General features: G+C 54.8%; 1 protein-coding gene across 1 annotated transcript in view; it reads left to right on the top strand.

Annotated features, from left to right (window-relative positions):
* The window catches only part of POLE (DNA polymerase epsilon, catalytic subunit), a 30,030-nt gene extending 22,740 nt beyond the window's left edge, over positions 1-7,290 (top strand). The window contains exons 33-48 of the mRNA XM_065034004.1: positions 409-562; positions 648-754; positions 1,580-1,756; positions 2,169-2,392; positions 2,512-2,732; positions 3,063-3,267; positions 3,698-3,871; positions 4,094-4,219; positions 4,716-4,848; positions 4,960-5,158; positions 5,260-5,391; positions 5,499-5,692; positions 5,889-6,089; positions 6,365-6,490; positions 6,615-6,704; positions 6,927-7,290. Coding sequence (XP_064890076.1) covers positions 409-562; positions 648-754; positions 1,580-1,756; positions 2,169-2,392; positions 2,512-2,732; positions 3,063-3,267; positions 3,698-3,871; positions 4,094-4,219; positions 4,716-4,848; positions 4,960-5,158; positions 5,260-5,391; positions 5,499-5,692; positions 5,889-6,089; positions 6,365-6,490; positions 6,615-6,704; positions 6,927-7,040 — 2,577 coding nt within the window. The 3' untranslated portion in view covers positions 7,041-7,290. The remainder of the gene's footprint in view (positions 1-408; positions 563-647; positions 755-1,579; positions 1,757-2,168; positions 2,393-2,511; positions 2,733-3,062; positions 3,268-3,697; positions 3,872-4,093; positions 4,220-4,715; positions 4,849-4,959; positions 5,159-5,259; positions 5,392-5,498; positions 5,693-5,888; positions 6,090-6,364; positions 6,491-6,614; positions 6,705-6,926) is intronic.
* Positions 7,291-19,140: the final 11,850 nt, after the last annotated feature.

The raw sequence follows: 19,140 nt of genomic DNA on the forward strand, positions 1-19,140 counted from the left end.
GTAGTCTTATGCAGTGGTGGAGTTTACAGCTGTAAGGTTAATAAAACAGGGGAAATCAGTGATGGATCTTCCACTGTGCCATTATCTGCTGGTTCAGATCAAGCCTTTGTCTCGAGGGAGTGCCAGAGCTGCAAGATTCCCCAGATATCCCTCCATGCGTCCTCCAAAGTACCTGCTGCTGCCCTTGATGGTGGGATCTGAGGCCAGATAGGAACACATGTGACTTAAGAATTACAATACCTGTTCTGTATCTCCAGCACCATCAAGGGTGATAATACAAACTCATGCTGGAGACACCTCGGGTGTGTCCTACCTGTGGTTTTAACCCAGGTTGTTCTAGGTCTGAAACCCCCGAGAGGAGCTTGGTGGCTGAACATTGTTCCACCACATCTCTCCCCATCGTTACAGGTGCCGCTGCTTCTCCGTGCCCTGATCCACCTGGGCTGCGTGTGCATGGTCAGCAGACAGCTTGTCAGGCACCTGGCGGGGAGAGAGGCCGAAACCTTTGACATTGAGCACCTGGAGATGCGCTCGCTGGCCCAGTTCACTTACCTGGAGCCAGGTGAGGCACCCTGGGAGAGGGGCTTGTGGGAAACCTGGGACCTGGCATCTGTGGGTACCACTGATGCTCTCTGCTCTGTCCCTAGGAAGCATTCGCCACATCTACCTCTACCACAGCTCCCAGGGCAGCAAGGCTCTCTTGGGCCTCTTCATCCCATCGCAGCGCAAAGCTGCTGTCTTTGTGCTGGACAAGGTAAGATGGGACTCAGGAGGCTGGGGGACTGGAGGCACTGGTGGATGAAAAGCTGGACGTGAGCCGGCATAGTGCAGTCACAGCCCAGAAAGCCAACAATGTCCTGGGCTGCATTCCCAGCCCTGTGGGCAGCAGGTTTGGGGGGATCCTGCCCCTCTGCCCCGCTCTGGTGAGACCCCCTGCAGTGCTGCTCCAGCTCTGGGTCCTCAGCACAGGACACACACGGACCTGCTGGAGAGGGGCCAGAGGAGCCACAGGAATGATCCGAGGCTGGAACAGCTCTGCTGGGGACAGGCTGAGAGAGCTGGGGTGTTCACTGGAGAAGAGAAGCTCCGGGGAGACCTTAGTGTGGCCTTTCCGGACTTAAAAGCGGACTGATAATGAAAGATGGGGACTGTTGCAATAGGACAAGGTCTGATAGTTTTAAGCTGAAAGAGGAGAGATTCTGGCTAGATAAAAGGAAGAAATGTTTTATGATGAGGGTAGGGACACACTGGCCCAGGTTGGCCAGAGAGGTGGTGGATGCCCCATCCCTGGAGACATCCCAGGCCAGGCTGGACGGGGCTCTGAGCAACCTGAGCTGGTGAAGATGTCCCTGCTCATGGCACTGTGTGACCTTTGAAGGTGCCTTCCAATCCAAACCATTCTGTGATTCTTCCATGGGGGTCAGGCAGCAGGATGTTTCTGCACACCTTGCACATCCCCACCACATTCCAGCAGGGCTCGGAAGGCATCGGGTGATGCGCAGAGGGGACAGACCCCATAGGACTGCTCAGCCCAGGGTCCCTCTCCCTCTGGCTCTGACCTGGTCCCCCTTGGGCACAGGTACGCAGCAACCAGATGCCAAATCTCACCACCCTCTTCTCGGTGGAGCGCAGCACGCTGCTGGAAAAGGCAGGTGAAGAGCTGCTGCCTCCGGACAAGCACACATTCGAGGTGCGCGCTGAGACCGACCCCAAGGCCGTCTACAGAGCCATCCAGCGCCTGCTGCTGGGATACAAGGTGAGATGAAGGTGCAAGGAAGGTCTCCACAGAACGTTGTCTGTGCAGGCACATGGGAAGGGGAGGATGCTGTGGAAGGCACTGGTGCAGCAATTCCAACAGTGCCTGCATGTAGCTGCTGTCCTGAAGACCAAGGATAGAAGTGGGTGTTGTTCAAAGTCTTTGTCTTGTTTGGGGTGGCTCACCTAGGGCAGTGCCAGCAGCGAGGTCCCCTCTGTATCTCCCTCCCATCCCTGTGCTCAGCTGCAGAGCTGGCTGCATGGAGCTGGGCGCTTCAGGACTGCCGGGGTGTGCTGTTCCCACCTTGGGGACCTGCTGCGGGGACGCAGCATCCAGCACTGCTGGTTTCCTGCTGAGCAGAGGCGCTCGCTGGAGCGGTGCACCACGACGTGTCCTCTTCTCCCTCACACAGGACGAGCGCCGCGGCCCCACGCTGGTTGCTGTGCAGTCTAACTGGGACCTGAAACGGCTGGCAAGTGGGATCCCCATCATCGAGGAGTTCCCCTTGGTCCCCATCCGGCTGGTGGATGACGTCAGTTACTCGGTGCTGGACTGGCAGCGCCATGCCGCCCGCCGCATGATCCGCCACTACCTCAACCTGGACACCTGCCTGTCCCAGGCGTTCGAGATGAGCAGGTGCCCAGGGCAGCCGCGTTCCCCTGGGGCTGCCTCGTCCTTTGAGAGGATGGGCAGGGTTCCCTGTCTTCTCTGCAGCTGTGCCCACTTCAGTGACTCTTCCCCTCTCTGTGCCCCAGGTACTACCACATCCCTGTTGGGAACCTCCCCGAGGACATCTCCACCTTTGGCTCTGACCTGTTCTTCTCACGCCACCTCCGTCGTCACAACCACTTGCTGTGGCTCTCACCCACGGCCCGCCCAGACCTGGGGGGTAAGGAGGCTGATGACAACCGCCTAGTCATGGAGTTTGATGAGAGGGCCTCTGTGGAGATAAACAACCCTGGCTGCTACTCCACAGGTGAGGAGGGAGTGGGGTGGTAGTGATGAGCAGGGTCATCCCTGGTGGCCCTGGGACAGGTCTTTCCCAGAGGCAGAAGCAGCTTGAGTGGCAGTCAGTTCTGGGCTCCTCTGCTGAAGCTTCCAGAAAAAAATGGTGGTCTCCAGAGGGTTAAGTGGGTCCAAGTCTTGTTGGAAGACAAGTACCAGTCAAGACCTGTGAATGCATCTCCCCCCTCAGTGTGGCAACACCTATGGATCGTAACTGTTGACAAGCATTTGTAGCAGAGAGACAAGGGAGGGTGTCCTTGTCAGTCCTTGCCTGCCTGCTGAGAGTTGTGTTTGCTGTTAGTGTGTCTGGAGCTGGACATCCAGAGCCTGGCTGTAAACACCGTGTTGCAGTCCCACCACATAAACGACATGGAAGGATGCTCCAGCATGAGCATCAGCTTTGACGTGATTCAGCAGGCGTCCCTAGAAGACATGGTGACAGGGAACCAAGCTGCCAACATCCCGGCCAGCTACGATGAAACTGCCCTCTGCTCCAACACTTTCAGGTATGGTTCTAGGAACCAGCAGGAGGTGGAGCATCTGGTCTTCATCCTGGCAGGTCCCCTCAGGGGTCCTGCTTCTCATTCTCTCCTGTCTTTAGCCTTTCCCAGATTTCTGCCAGTAATGGGGCTTGTGGGTGCTCTAGATATAAATTCAGGTCTCAAGGGCATGTCAGGCATCTTCTCCAACAGACTTTTGAAGAACCTGGGCTTAGAACTGCCTGGTGGCTCGGCCAGCAGATGTGTGGGGATGTTGGAGAAGACTTTGCCCTTTCCTGTTTCTCCTTTCTTAGTGTTCCACTAGGTTATACTGGCTCCTGTGCAGAGGGCTCACATGTCTCTGCTCTGGCAGAGTTCCTGCTCTGAGTCTTCCAGTGCATTGGAAAACATGTCGCTGGTGGCTGGTGGGGTGATGCTGCTCTCTGCTCCCTGGCAGGATCCTGAAGAGCATGGTGGTGAGCTGGGTGAAGGAGATCACGCAGTATCGCAATGTCTACGCAGACAACCAAGTCATTCACTTTTACCGCTGGCTCCGCTCTCCTTCCTCCCTGCTCTATGACCCGGCACTGCACCGCACGCTCCACAACATGATGAAGAAGCTTTTCCTGCAGTAAGTGAGACCTGGAGTGTGTCAGGCTGGCCACTCCTCTCTGACACAGCCTCCAGAAGCGGGTGGTAGGTTAAACCTCCCATGCTGTTTGGGTGCTCCCTTGCGTGGCATTGCCAACATGCTCAACTCCTGACTGTGCTGGATCAGCATGTCCTGCATGGGCTGCATCTGCTTGGGCTTTGCCTTCCTGCCCGCTGACCCGCTCCTGTGCCTTGCCTGCAGGCTGGTGGCTGAGTTCAAGCGCCTAGGCTCTTCGGTGGTGTATGCCAACTTCAACCGGATCATCCTGTGCACCAAGAAGCGGCGCATTGAGGACGCCATCAGCTACATGGAGTACATCATCAACAGGTGGGTGGGCTTGCCAAGCCCGGCCTGAGGTGAGTTCTCAAATGATGGAGCCATGGCAGGGCTTGGGACCAGGAAGGAGGATGCTGTTTTTTTTGCCTTTTGATGGGCCTCAGCACTCTTTTTTTTTGCAAAGCTACTGAAGGGACAAGACTGACGAGTTCTCTGGCTGTCATGCCTGGAGTAGGGATCCGTCCCTTAGCTGTCCACTATAGGCAATATTCCAAGAATACTCATAGGATTCAATCCAGAAGGGACCTTCAGGGAAACTCGAGGTGCCCAACACTTCATCCCCTGTCTGGCTCTCAGCACCCCAGCCATGGCACAGGCACCTCCAGACAAGCACAAGGAGCCAAGACTCCCTGGGCATGGCTTCCCCTGGGTCCTCACCAGTGGCTGGATGGGAGAGGGGAACCTTCTCCCCTCAGTGTCCTATGGAGATGGCTCTGAACTAGGGACAGTGCCAACACTGTGGGTGACTGCAGTCTCTTCCCTCCAGCATCCATTCCAAGGAGATATTCCACTCTCTGACGATCTCCTTCTCCCGCTGCTGGGAGTTTCTGCTCTGGATGGATCCAGCAAATTATGGAGGTATCAAGGGAAAAGTGGATTCTCGTGTCCACTATGGGGAGGTAAGAGACGGGAGGCGCTTGTTCCCCAGGAGCAGGGTGCTGGGGGTTGAGCTGGGTGGGGAGGCATTGGCTGGGCAAGAGGAACTGATGTGATATCTCTGGCTCCTCCAGAAGGAGACCAGCAAGAGACAAGTGTCACAGGAGGAGGACAGCGAGGAGGAGGAGGAGGAGGAGGAGGAGGTGGCCGTGGGGGAAGAAGAGGAGGAAGGGGAGCTGAACGTGGAGGACCTGCTGGAGAACAACTGGAACATCGCACAGTTCCTGCCCCAGGCCGCCTCCTGCCAGAGCTACTTCTTGATGATCGTGTCAGGTGAGCTGTCCCAGGGAGGGGATGAGGTTGCTTGTGCCTGCCCAGTGCCAAGGAGAGCCTGCACTGGGGCGGTTGCTGGAGCCTTGCCCATGTCTCCCCAGCCTATATCGTGGCCGTGTACCACAGCATGAAGGAGGAGCTGCGGCGCAACGCCCCCGGGAACACCCCTGTCAAGAGGAGATGCACCAGCCAGGTGTCCCAGGAGGTGCTGGGGGAGATGGGGGCTATGCCCGGTGAGTGCCAAGCCACGGGACAGCCCTGCTGCAGGTGGAGATCCCCCCACCTTGCTATCCCTGTATGCCACCATATGGCTCGAGTGCTCTCTGCTCTGTCTCTCGAGGCATGATCACCTTCTCCCAGGATTATGTGGCCAATGAGCTCACCCAGAGCTTCTTCACCATCACCCAGAAGATCCAGAAGAAGATGTCTGGTTCTCGTAATGCCACTGAGCCTTCAGACATGTTCCCAGTGCTGCCCGGCTCCTACTTGCCACTCAACAACCCGGCTTTGGAGTTCATCAAATATGTTTGCAAGGTCAGCAGGATGGGCCAGGCCTCTTTTCTGAAGGTTTGCAGTCAGGGCTCAAATTCTGGTCCTTGTCAATGGCTCAGATTTGCTGCAGATTTCCTCCAGGAGTGCTCTACAACCAGTTTGTTTTGCCCTGTATCCATATGAGGTCGTGAGGATGCTCTTCTCTTTTGCTGGGCTCACCTGCCTGCTGTTCTTGTAGGTTCTGTCTCTGGATGCCAACATAACCAACCAGGTGAACAAACTGCGCAGGGACCTGCTGCGCCTCATTGAGGTGGGCGAGTTCTCGGAAGAAGCCCAGTTTCGGGACCCTTGCCGTTCCTACGTGCTCCCCGAAGTCATCTGCAGGAACTGCAACTTCTGCAGGGACCTGGACCTCTGCAAGGACCCTGCCCTCTCCCAGGTACCTGGGGCCACCAGAGGCCTCAGCATGGTCACGCTGCAGGCCGGTCAGTCACGTTACTCATCTTTTCTCTTTAACCCCTTTGCTTTGCAGTTTTGCTTACTGCTGGTGAGCAACCTCACCTAAAGGCCATTTTCTATTTGCCTCCTTTTCTAGCTGCTTATAACAGGTCTGAGCACCCTTGGGCTTTGGCTGATGCTCTGTCCTTTTGAGAAACCGGTTACAGTGTTCCAGTACTTGGCACTTGTGGTGCTCATCTCCCTCTTTGCCCCTAGGACGGGTCGGTGCTGCCCAGCTGGGTCTGCTCCAACTGCCAAGCACAGTATGACTCCGATGCCATTGAAGCGGCTCTGGTGGAAGCCCTGCAGAAGAAGCTGATGGCCTTTGTGCTGCAGGACCTGGTGAGTGCAGGGCTTCCCCCTCTGCCTGTCCCCCTGGCTGGCTGAGGCTGGACACATTCACCCTGCCCCTGCCAGGGGGGATAGGCCTCATCTCCTGGCCTACCTAAAACTCCTTGTCCTCCAGGTGTGCAAGAAGTGTCATGGTGTGAAGGAGACACACATGCCTGTGTACTGCAGCTGTGCTGGAGACTTTGCCCTCACCATCTCCTCCCAGGTACACCTGCACCCTCCTGCCTCACCCAGCCCCATGCCAGCAGCTCCCGTGGGACAGCAAGGAGCCCTGTGGTGCCATTTCTCTGCCTCTTCTCTAACTGCTTGGCCCCTGGGCTCTGCTGTGCCACCGTCTGCCCCAACGGCCATGACTGCCCCCCAGGAGCTGCCCTGCCGCCCAGGGGTGCTGGGCAGCCTCCTTCCCTCCCTGTTCCCTTCTCCCCAGACGTTCATGGAGCACATCAACGTCTTCCAGAACATCGCCCGGCACTACGGCATGTCCTACCTGCTGGAAACCATTGAGTGGCTGCTGCGCACCAACCCGCAGCTCCGGCAGTGAGGCCGTGGGCTGCTCCCCCTGCCTGCACCCTGCTGGTCGGGGCACCGGGGCCGTGCTCTCATGTCCTCGGGAGAAGCTGCATGTTCCTCCTGCGGTAGGACAGGGAAGGCAGGAGCTGGGCAGGGACGGGGCTCTCCTGCCCCCAGCTGCCTGGGGCACAGGTGCTGAAACTGTGCCCTACAGGTCCGTACTGGCATCCGTGTGTGGTTTTAATGTTAAATTTGTATAAATAAATGGACTGTAGAAGGCAGGTGTAGTTTTGGGGGAAGAGGGGAAGCAGGGGCTGCCTACAGCTGGAGGAATCGAGCTTTGGCCAAGTGCATGTCCCCATCTCATCCCTGCCAGCTTGGGGCAGGACGGCTGCAGCCTGGCAGTGTCCCCTGGCTCTCCCCTCCAGCTCACAGGGGCAGCACTGGGCCCTAATGTGACAGCAGCTCTGTGCCAGCGAGTGTGTCGGGCTGCAGCCTGTCCTTCCGTACATGGCTCTGGCCTGGCCCTGCCTCCTCACCCTGGGGAAAGAGGCCCCAGGGCTGCGGCATCCCAATGGGCACAGCACCACCGCGGTATGGCACCCTCGTGGGCATTTCTTCCCCCAGATTTATACGCTGAACATGGAATGTCCCAAGGCGGGTGAGCTGGGGTCGACTGTCCCAGCTGTGTCTCCTCCCAGCCTTTTGTGCACTCCTTGTCTTCACAGGCCAGTATGAGAAACTGAGAAGTCCTTGACTGATTAGCAACAACTAAAACATCAGTGTTATGAACATTATTCTCATACTGAATACAAATCACAGCATTCTACCAGCTGCTACGAAGAAAATGAACCCTATCCCAGCTGAAACAAGGACACCCATCCCCTGCAGACACAGGAGGGGTCCTACTTGCCACTCAACAACCCGGCTTTGGAGTTCATCAAATATGTTTGCAAGGTCAGCAGGATGGGCCAGGCCTCTTTTCTGAAGGTTTGCAGTCAGGGCTCAAATTCTGGTCCTTGTCAATGGCTCAGATTTGCTGCAGATTTCCTCCAGGAGTGCTCTACAACCAGTAGAGCACCTGACACCAGGCTGTGCTGGGGGAGGCCGCGGAGCAACGGGCAGGTCTGGGCACGGAGGGGTAGGAGGGGTCCCGGTGGGTGCCAGACAGGCTGGGGTGCGGGCAAGGGCTGCAAAGGAGGGACAGGGGCTATGGGAAGGGTCCAGGGCTGCAGGCAGGGAGCATGCAGGACTTGCTCCATGGGAGGCTGCGGAGGCACCGGTGGGGCCCGAGGGGCAGAAGGGCCCGGCCAGCAGGTCTGTCAGCAGGTCCCCGCGGGAACAGGCGCAGGCCTCGGGCATGGCCCGCCCGAGACAGCGGGTGCCCCTGGGTGCTGGGCGCCGCTCCAGCGCTCGCCGGGAGAGCAGCTCCTCCCGCTGCCGCCAGCACTGACGCTGGGCTGGACGTCAGCACGGCCATGGCAGAGCCTGCCACTCCTGGGAGGAGAGGCCTGGGTGCTGGCCAGGGTGGGGGCACAGAGCTGTTTCCCCCCCACTCCCTGCTCTCCCTCCAGAGTCCCTGGGCATGTCCCTGCTCCTGCCCACTGGGGACGGGATCTGGCAGAGTGGCAGACACTGGGCTTCCCGCTGTGAACTGGGGATCCAGAGCGGGGCCAGGCTCTGGTAACAGGTTCCTGTCCCATCCCCGCCCATGGGAACAGGCCCAGGGACACCCAGGCAGGGCACAGACTGCCAGATGGGGCAATGCGGGGCCCAAGGAATGGGATCAGGCCCAGGCAGTGAAGATGCTCTCAGGGTACAACCAGGACAAAGACGATACAATCAGCAACTCTGGCAGAGGAGACCAACGCTCCACTTTTATTGCATGCACAGCCAGGTGGCAAATGGCAGCATCTTCCTGGTGGAGCATCACGCCTGCAGCTTTTACAAGCAGGCCATGGTTTGCATGGGGCAGAAGACCCCAAGTGACCTCATGCCTGGAGGTCTTTGAGGTTCCCCCGCCAACCTGGCAAAGTGAAGAGAGGTGGAGGGAGGGAGGGCACAGCTGGACTCCTGGTTCTGCAACAGCAGATCTCTGTCCAGAAATGGCCCCGAGGAGCCCTGGCAAGGGGGCCATGCTCAATGCTGCAGAGGAAGGCGAAAAAACCCCGGGGACCAGTGCCAATCTGCCCAGGGGAAAAAAATTCCTTCCTGACCCCAGAACTGGCGATCGGCTGTTCCTGAGCATGTGAGCAAGACCTGCTGCCTGGCCCCCTGGGGCTACCATGGCTCCAGCGCACACCAGCAGTGCCCCCCCTTCCCCTCCTCCACTGGAGACACCTCAAGGCCTTTCCAGCATGGACAATAGAGAAGGTTTTCTTCCTCTGGCAGATCACAATCACACCAGATAATGTTTCTGTTTGGAGAAAGCTCTCGACACCAGGATGGACTCAACAATCCTACAAGGCACAGCCCAAAATATTTGACCTCTGATTTAGACACCTGACATGCAACATAGCAGCTTCAGACTCCTCCAAATAGGCTGCCAGAGGTGTTTTTTCTTCTCTGGTGGAAGCTCTGTCCTCCAGGATGCACCTGAGATTCCCCACAGGTATATCCTGAAGTCTTTTGAGCTCCGCTTTATGGATCAGAGGCCCCAGGTAGCATCCCCAGACTCCTCCAGGGAAGGTACCTGAGATATTTTATCTCCTTGAGAGGAAGTTCTCTCCTCCAGGATCCACCCCAGATACCTCCCAGTCCCCTGCTAGAGTCTTTTCAATTCTTCTAATGACCAGAGATCCCAGGTAGCAGCCCCAGATTCCTCCAAAGCAGCTACCCAAGAGGTTTATTTCTCTTTCAAAGGATGCTCTGGCCTTAGGATCCACCTGAGACTCCTCCCAGGCCTCACCCAGGGCCTTTTGACCTTGCTTTAGGTACCTGAGATCCCAGGTAGCAGCCCCAGACTCCTCCAGGGAAGATACCCGAGACTTTTTTTCCCCGTTTCTAGGCTACTCTTCACTCTGGAACACATACGAGACTCTTCCCAGGCATTTCCCACAGTCTTCTCACCTCTGTTTTAGGGAATTAAGATCCTGGTTAGCAGCCCCAGACTCCTCTAAGGAAGCGACCCGGCATGACTTCCCTCTTTCACTACAAGTTCTCTTCTCCGGGATAGACCCAAGACTCCTCCCAGGTGTATCCCAGAGTCTTTTGACCTCTGCTTTAGGTACCTGAGATCATGGGTAACAGCCCCAGACTCCTCCAGGGAAGATACCCAAGTTGATATTTCCCCTTTTGAAGAAGCTCGCAGTTGCACGATCCACCTGAGACTCCTCATAGGCCTCACCCAGGGCCTTTTGACCTCTGCTTTATGTACCTGAGATCCCAGGTAGCAGCCCCAGACTCCTCCAGGGAAGATACCTGAGATATTTTATCTCCTTGAGAGGAAGTTCTCTCCTCCAGGATCCACCCCAGATACCTCCCAGTCCCCTGCTAGAGTCCTTTCAAGTCTTCTTCTAATGACCAGAGATCCCAGGTAGCAGCCCCAGATTCCTCCAAAGCAGCTACCCAAGAGGTTTATTTCTCTTTCAAAGGATGCTCTGGCCTTAGGATCCACCTGAGACTCCTCCCAGGCCTCACCCAGGGCCTTTTGACCTCTGCTTTAGGTACCTGAGATCGCGGGTAGCAACCCCAGACTCCTCCAGGGAAGATACCCGAGATTTATTTTCCCCGTTTCTAGGGTACTCTTCACTCTGGAACCCATACAAGACTCTTCCCAGGCATTTCCCACAGTCTTCAAACCTCTCTTTTAAGGAATGAAGAATCTGGGTAGAAGCACCAATTTCCTCTTGAAGGTACCGCAGCTGCATTTTCCTCCTTTAGAGGAAGCTCTCTGCTCTGGGAGCCACCCAAGACTCCTCCCAAGCATCTCCCAGAGACTCTTCACCTCTGCACTGGGGACAAGGGATCTCAAGTAGCAACCCCAGACTCCTCTAGGGAAGCGACCCGAGATTGTTGTTCTCCTTCACTGCAAGTTCTGCCCTCCAGCATGCACTCGAGACTCCTCCCAGGTGTATCCCAAGGCCTTTTGACCTCTGCTTTAGGGACCTGAGACCATGGGTAACAGCCCCAGACTCCTCCAGGGAAGATACCCAAGATGATGTTTCCCTTTTGGAAGAAGCTCTCAGTTGCACGATCCACCTGAGACTGCTCCCAGGCATCACCCAGAGTGTTTTGACCTCTGCTTTAGGGACCTGAGACCATGGGTAACAGCCCCAGACTCCTCCAGGGAAGATACCCAAGATTTTTTTCCCCGTTTCTGGGCTACTCTTCACTCTGGAACACATACGAGACTCTTCCCAGGCATTTCCCACAGTCTTCTCACCTCTGTTTTAGGGAATTAAGATCCCGGGTAGCAGCCCCAGACTCCTCTAAGGAAGCGACCCGAGATGATTTTCCCCTTTCACTACAAGTTCTCTCCTCCGGGATCCACCCAAGACTCCTCCCAGGTGTATCTCAGAGGCTCTCAAATTCTTATGATGACTGGAGATCCCAGGTAGCAGCCCCAGACTCCTCCAGGGAAGGTACCTGAGATATTTTATCTCCTTGAGAGGAAGTTCTCTCCTCCAGGATCCACCCCAGATACCTCCCAGTCCCCTGCTAGAGTCCTTTCAATTCTTCTTCTAATGACCAGAGATCCCAGGTAGCAGCCCCAGATTCCTCCAAAGCAGCTACCCAAGAGGTTTATTTCTCTTTCAAAGGATGCTCTCGCCTTAGGATCCACCTGAGACTCCTCCCAGGCCTCACCCAGGGCCTTTTGACCTTGCTTTAGGTACCTGAGATCCCAGGTAGCAGCCCCAGACTCCTCCAGGGAAGATACCTGAGACTTTTTTTCCCCGTTTCTAGGGTACTCTTCACTCTGGAACACATACGAGACTCTTCCCAGGCATTTCCCACAGTCTTCTCACCTCTGTTTTAGGGAATTAAGATCCCGGGTAGCAGCCCCAGACTCCTCTAAGGAAGCGACCCGGCATGACTTCCCTCTTTCACTACAAGTTCTCTTCTCCGGGATAGACCCAAGACTCCTCCCAGGTGTATCCCAGAGTCTTTTGACCTCTGCTTTAGGTACCTGAGATCATGGGTAGCAGCCCCAGACTCCTCCAGGGAAGATACCCGAGACTTTTTTTCCCCATTTCTAGGGTACTTTTCACTCTGGAACACATACGAGACTCTTCCCAGGCATTTCCTCGATTTCTTCTAAGGAAGGTTCCGCAGCTGCTTTTTCCTCCTTTAGAGGAAGCTCTCTGCTCTGGGAGCCACCCAAGACTCCTCCCAAGCATCTCCCAGAGACTCTTCACCTCTGCATTGGGGACAAGGGATCTCAAGTAGCAACCCCAGACTCCTCTAAGGAAGCGACCCGAGATTGTTGTTCTCCTTCACTGCAAGTTCTGCCCTCCAGGATGCACTCGAGACTCCTCCCAGGTGTATCCCAGGGCCTTTTGACCTCTGCTTTAGGGACCTGAGACCATGGGTAACAGCCCCAGACTCCTCCAGGGAAGATACCCAAGATTTTTTTCCCCGTTTCTAGGCTACTCTTCACTCTGGAACACATACGAGACTCTTCCCAGGCATTTCCCACAGTCTTCTCACCTCTGTTTTAGGGAATTAAGATCCCGGGTAGCAGCCCCAGACTCCTCTAAGGAAGCGACCCGAGATGATTTTCCCCTTTCACTACAAGTTCTCTCCTCCGGGATCCACCCAAGACTCCTCCCAGGTGTATCTCAGAGGCTCTCAAATTCTTATGATGACTGGAGATCCCAGGTAGCAGCCCCAGACTCCTCCAGGGAAGGTACCTGAGATATTTTATCTCCTTGAGAGGAAGTTCTCTCCTCCAGGATCCACCCCAGATACCTCCCAGTCCCCTGCTAGAGTCCTTTCAAGTCTTCTTCTAATGACCAGAGATCCCAGGTAGCAGCCCCAGATTCCTCCAAAGCAGCTACCCAAGAGGTTTATTTCTCTTTCAAAGGATGCTCTGGCCTTAGGATCCACCTGAGACTCCTCCCAGGCCTCACCCAGGGCCTTTTGACCTCTGCTTTAGGTACCTGAGATCGCGGGTAGCAACCCCAGACTCCTCCAGGGAAGATACCCGAGATTTATTTTCCCCGTTTCTAGGGTACTCTTCACTCTGGAACCCATACAAGACTCTTCCCAGGCATTTCCCACAGTCTTCAAACCTCTCTTTTAAGGAATGAAGAATCTGGGTAGAAGCACCAATTTCCTCTTGAAGGTACCGCAGCTGCATTTTCCTCCTTTAGAGGAAGCTCTCTGCTCTGGGAGCCACCCAAGACTCCTCCCAAGCATCTCCCAGAGACTCTTCACCTCTGCACTGGGGACAAGGGATCTCAAGTAGCAACCCCAGACTCCTCTAGGGAAGCGACCCGAGATTGTTGTTCTCCTTCACTGCAAGTTCTGCCCTCCAGGATGCACTCGAGACTCCTCCCAGGTGTATCCCAAGGCCTTTTGACCTCTGCTTTAGGGACCTGAGACCATGGGTAACAGCCCCAGACTCCTCCAGGGAAGATACCCAAGATTTTTTTCCCCGTTTCTAGGCTACTCTTCACTCTGGAACACATACGAGACTCTTCCCAGGCATTTCCCACAGTCTTCTCACCTCTGTTTTAGGGAATTAAGATCCCGGGTAGCAGCCCCAGACTCCTCTAAGGAAGCGACCCGAGATGATTTTCCCCTTTCACTACAAGTTCTCTCCTCCGGGATCCACCCAAGACTCCTCCCAGGTGTATCTCAGAGGCTCTCAAATTCTTATGATGACTGGAGATCCCAGGTAGCAGCCCCAGACTCCTCCAGGGAAGGTACCTGAGATATTTTATCTCCTTGAGAGGAAGTTCTCTCCTCCAGGATCCACCCCAGATACCTCCCAGTCCCCTGCTAGAGTCCTTTCAATTCTTCTTCTAATGACCAGAGATCCCAGGTAGCAGCCCCAGATTCCTCCAAAGCAGCTACCCAAGAGGTTTATTTCTCTTTCAAAGGATGCTCTCGCCTTAGGATCCACCTGAGACTCCTCCCAGGCCTCACCCAGGGCCTTTTGACCTTGCTTTAGGTACCTGAGATCCCAGGTAGCAGCCCCAGACTCCTCCAGGGAAGATACCTGAGACTTTTTTTCCCCGTTTCTAGGGTACTCTTCACTCTGGAACACATACGAGACTCTTCCCAGGCATTTCCCACAGTCTTCTCACCTCTGTTTTAGGGAATTAAGATCCCGGGTAGCAGCCCCAGACTCCTCTAAGGAAGCGACCCGGCATGACTTCCCTCTTTCACTACAAGTTCTCTTCTCCGGGATAGACCCAAGACTCCTCCCAGGTGTATCCCAGAGTCTTTTGACCTCTGCTTTAGGTACCTGAGATCATGGGTAGCAGCCCCAGACTCCTCCAGGGAAGATACCCGAGACTTTTTTTCCCCATTTCTAGGGTACTTTTCACTCTGGAACACATACGAGACTCTTCCCAGGCATTTCCTCGATTTCTTCTAAGGAAGGTTCCGCAGCTGCTTTTTCCTCCTTTAGAGGAAGCTCTCTGCTCTGGGAGCCACCCAAGACTCCTCCCAAGCATCTCCCAGAGACTCTTCACCTCTGCATTGGGGACAAGGGATCTCAAGTAGCAACCCCAGACTCCTCTAAGGAAGCGACCCGAGATTGTTGTTCTCCTTCACTGCAAGTTCTGCCCTCCAGGATGCACTCGAGACTCCTCCCAGGTGTATCCCAGGGCCTTTTGACCTCTGCTTTAGGGACCTGAGACCATGGGTAACAGCCCCAGACTCCTCCAGGGAAGATACCCAAGATTTTTTTCCCCGTTTCTAGGCTACTCTTCACTCTGGAACACATACGAGACTCTTCCCAGGCATTTCCCACAGTCTTCTCACCTCTGTTTTAGGGAATTAAGATCCCGGGTAGCAGCCCCAGACTCCTCTAAGGAAGCGACCCGAGATTATTTTCCCCTTTCACTACAAGTTCTCTCCTCCGGGATCCACCCAAGACTCCTCCCAGGTGTATCTCAGAGGCTCTCAAATTCTTATGATGACTGGAGATCCCAGGTAGCAGCCCCAGACTCCTCCAGGGAAGGTACCTGAGATATTTTATCTCCTTGAGAGGAAGTTCTCTCCTCCAGGATCCACCCCAGATACCTCCCAGTCCCCTGCTAGAGTCCTTTCAAGTCTTCTTCTAATGACCAGAGATCCCAGGTAGCAGCCCCAGATTCCTCCAAAGCAGCTACCCAAGAGGTTTATTTCTCTTTCAAAGGATGCTCTGGCCTTAGGATCCACCTGAGACTCCTCCCAGGCCTCACCCAGGGCCTTTTGACCTCTGCTTTAGGTACCTGAGATCGCGGGTAGCAACCCCAGACTCCTCCAGGGAAGATACCCGAGATTTATTTTCCCCGTTTCTAGGGTACTCTTCACTCTGGAACCCATACAAGACTCTTCCCAGGCATTTCCCACAGTCTTCAAACCTCTCTTTTAAGGAATGAAGAATCTGGGTAGAAGCACCAATTTCCTCTTGAAGGTACCGCAGCTGCTTTTTCCTCCTTTAGAGGAAGCTCTCTGCTCTGGGAGCCACCCAAGACTCCTCCCAAGCATCTCCCAGAGACTCTTCACCTCTGCACTGGGGACAAGGGATCTCAAGTAGCAACCCCAGACTCCTCTAGGGAAGCGACCCGAGATTGTTGTTCTCCTTCACTGCAAGTTCTGCCCTCCAGGATGCACTCGAGACTCCTCCCAGGTGTATCCCAAGGCCTTTTGACCTCTGCTTTAGGGACCTGAGACCATGGGTAACAGCCCCAGACTCCTCCAGGGAAGATACCCAAGATGATGTTTCCCTTTTGGAAGAAGCTCTCAGTTGCACGATCCACCTGAGACTGCTCCCAGGCATCACCCAGAGTGTTTTGACCTCTGCTTTAGGGACCTGAGACCATGGGTAACAGCCCCAGACTCCTCCAGGGAAGATACCCAAGATTTTTTTCCCCGTTTCTAGGCTACTCTTCACTCTGGAACACATACGAGACTCTTCCCAGGCATTTCCCACAGTCTTCTCACCTCTGTTTTAGGGAATTAAGATCCCGGGTAGCAGCCCCAGACTCCTCTAAGGAAGCGACCCGAGATGATTTTCCCCTTTCACTACAAGTTCTCTCCTCCGGGATCCACCCAAGACTCCTCCCAGGTGTATCTCAGAGGCTCTCAAATTCTTATGATGACTGGAGATCCCAGGTAGCAGCCCCAGACTCCTCCAGGGAAGGTACCTGAGATATTTTATCTCCTTGAGAGGAAGTTCTCTCCTCCAGGATCCACCCCAGATACCTCCCAGTCCCCTGCTAGAGTCCTTTCAATTCTTCTTCTAATGACCAGAGATCCCAGGTAGCAGCCCCAGATTCCTCCAAAGCAGCTACCCAAGAGGTTTATTTCTCTTTCAAAGGATGCTCTCGCCTTAGGATCCACCTGAGACTCCTCCCAGGCCTCACCCAGGGCCTTTTGACCTTGCTTTAGGTACCTGAGATCCCAGGTAGCAGCCCCAGACTCCTCCAGGGAAGATACCTGAGACTTTTTTTCCCCGTTTCTAGGGTACTCTTCACTCTGGAACACATACGAGACTCTTCCCAGGCATTTCCCACAGTCTTCTCACCTCTGTTTTAGGGAATTAAGATCCCGGGTAGCAGCCCCAGACTCCTCTAAGGAAGCGACCCGGCATGACTTCCCTCTTTCACTACAAGTTCTCTTCTCCGGGATAGACCCAAGACTCCTCCCAGGTGTATCCCAGAGTCTTTTGACCTCTGCTTTAGGTACCTGAGATCATGGGTAGCAGCCCCAGACTCCTCCAGGGAAGATACCCGAGACTTTTTTTCCCCATTTCTAGGGTACTTTTCACTCTGGAACACATACGAGACTCTTCCCAGGCATTTCCTCGATTTCTTCTAAGGAAGGTTCCGCAGCTGCTTTTTCCTCCTTTAGAGGAAGCTCTCTGCTCTGGGAGCCACCCAAGACTCCTCCCAAGCATCTCCCAGAGACTCTTCACCTCTGCATTGGGGACAAGGGATCTCAAGTAGCAACCCCAGACTCCTCTAAGGAAGCGACCCGAGATTGTTGTTCTCCTTCACTGCAAGTTCTGCCCTCCAGGATGCACTCGAGACTCCTCCCAGGTGTATCCCAGGGCCTTTTGACCTCTGCTTTAGGGACCTGAGACCATGGGTAACAGCCCCAGACTCCTCCAGGGAAGATACCCAAGATTTTTTTCCCCGTTTCTAGGCTACTCTTCACTCTGGAACACATACGAGACTCTTCCCAGGCATTTCCCACAGTCTTCTCACCTCTGTTTTAGGGAATTAAGATCCCGGGTAGCAGCCCCAGACTCCTCTAAGGAAGCGACCCGAGATTATTTTCCCCTTTCACTACAAGTTCTCTCCTCCGGGATCCACCCAAGACTCCTCCCAGGTGTATCTCAGAGGCTCTCAAATTCTTATGATGACTGGAGATCCCAGGTAGCAGCCCCAGACTCCTCCAGGGAAGGTACCTGAGATATTTTATCTCCTTGAGAGGAAGTTCTCTCCTCCAGGATCCACCCCAGATACCTCCCAGTCCCCTGCTAGAGTCCTTTCAAGTCTTCTTCTAATGACCAGAGATCCCAGGTAGCAGCCCCAGATTCCTCCAAAGCAGCTACCCAAGAGGTTTATTTCTCTTTCAAAGGATGCTCTGGCCTTAGGATCCACCTGAGACTCCTCCCAGGCCTCACCCAGGGCCTTTTGACCTCTGCTTTAGGTACCTGAGATCGCGGGTAGCAACCCCAGACTCCTCCAGGGAAGATACCCGAGATTTATTTTCCCCGTTTCTAGGGTACTCTTCACTCTGGAACCCATACAAGACTCTTCCCAGGCATTTCCCACAGTCTTCAAACCTCTCTTTTAAGGAATGAAGAATCTGGGTAGAAGCACCAATTTCCTCTTGAAGGTACCGCAGCTGCATTTTCCTCCTTTAGAGGAAGCTCTCTGCTCTGGGAGCCACCCAAGACTCCTCCCAAGCATCTCCCAGAGACTCTTCACCTCTGCACTGGGGACAAGGGATCTCAAGTAGCAACCCCAGACTCCTCTAGGGAAGCGACCCGAGATTGTTGTTCTCCTTCACTGCAAGTTCTGCCCTCCAGGATGCACTCGAGACTCCTCCCAGGTGTATCCCAAGGCCTTTTGACCTCTGCTTTAGGGACCTGAGACCATGGGTAACAGCCCCAGACTCCTCCAGGGAAGATACCCAAGATGATGTTTCCCTTTTGGAAGAAGCTCTCAGTTGCACGATCCACCTGAGACTGCTCCCAGGCATCACCCAGAGTGTTTTGACCTCTGCTTTAGGGACCTGAGACCATGGGTAACAGCCCCAGACTCCTCCAGGGAAGATACCCAAGATTTTTTTCCCCGTTTCTAGGCTACTCTTCACTCTGGAACACATACGAGACTCTTCCCAGGCATTTCCCACAGTCTTCTCACCTCTGTTTTAGGGAATTAAGATCCCGGGTAGCAGCCCCAGACTCCTCTAAGGAAGCGACCCGAGATGATTTTCCCCTTTCACTACAAGTTCTCTCCTCCGGGATCCACCCAAGACTCCTCCCAGGTGTATCTCAGAGGCTCTCAAATTCTTATGATGACTGGAGATCCCAGGTAGCAGCCCCAGACTCCTCCAGGGAAGGTACCTGAGATATTTTATCTCCTTGAGAGGAAGTTCTCTCCTCCAGGATCCACCCCAGATACCTCCCAGTCCCCTGCTAGAGTCCTTTCAATTCTTCTTCTAATGACCAGAGATCCCAGGTAGCAGCCCCAGATTCCTCCAAAGCAGCTACCCAAGAGGTTTATTTCTCTTTCAAAGGATGCTCTCGCCTTAGGATCCACCTGAGACTCCTCCCAGGCCTCACCCAGGGCCTTTTGACCTCTGCTTTAGGTACCTGAGATCCCAGGTAGCAGCCCCAGACTCCTCCAGGGAAGATACCTGAGACTTTTTTTCCCCGTTTCTAGGCTACTCTTCACTCTGGAACACATACGAGACTCTTCCCAGGCATTTCCCACAGTCTTCTCACCTCTGTTTTAGGG

This window comes from Columba livia, chromosome 17, assembly GCF_036013475.1.
Source record: "Columba livia isolate bColLiv1 breed racing homer chromosome 17, bColLiv1.pat.W.v2, whole genome shotgun sequence".
Taxonomy (NCBI): Eukaryota; Metazoa; Chordata; class Aves; order Columbiformes; family Columbidae; genus Columba; species Columba livia.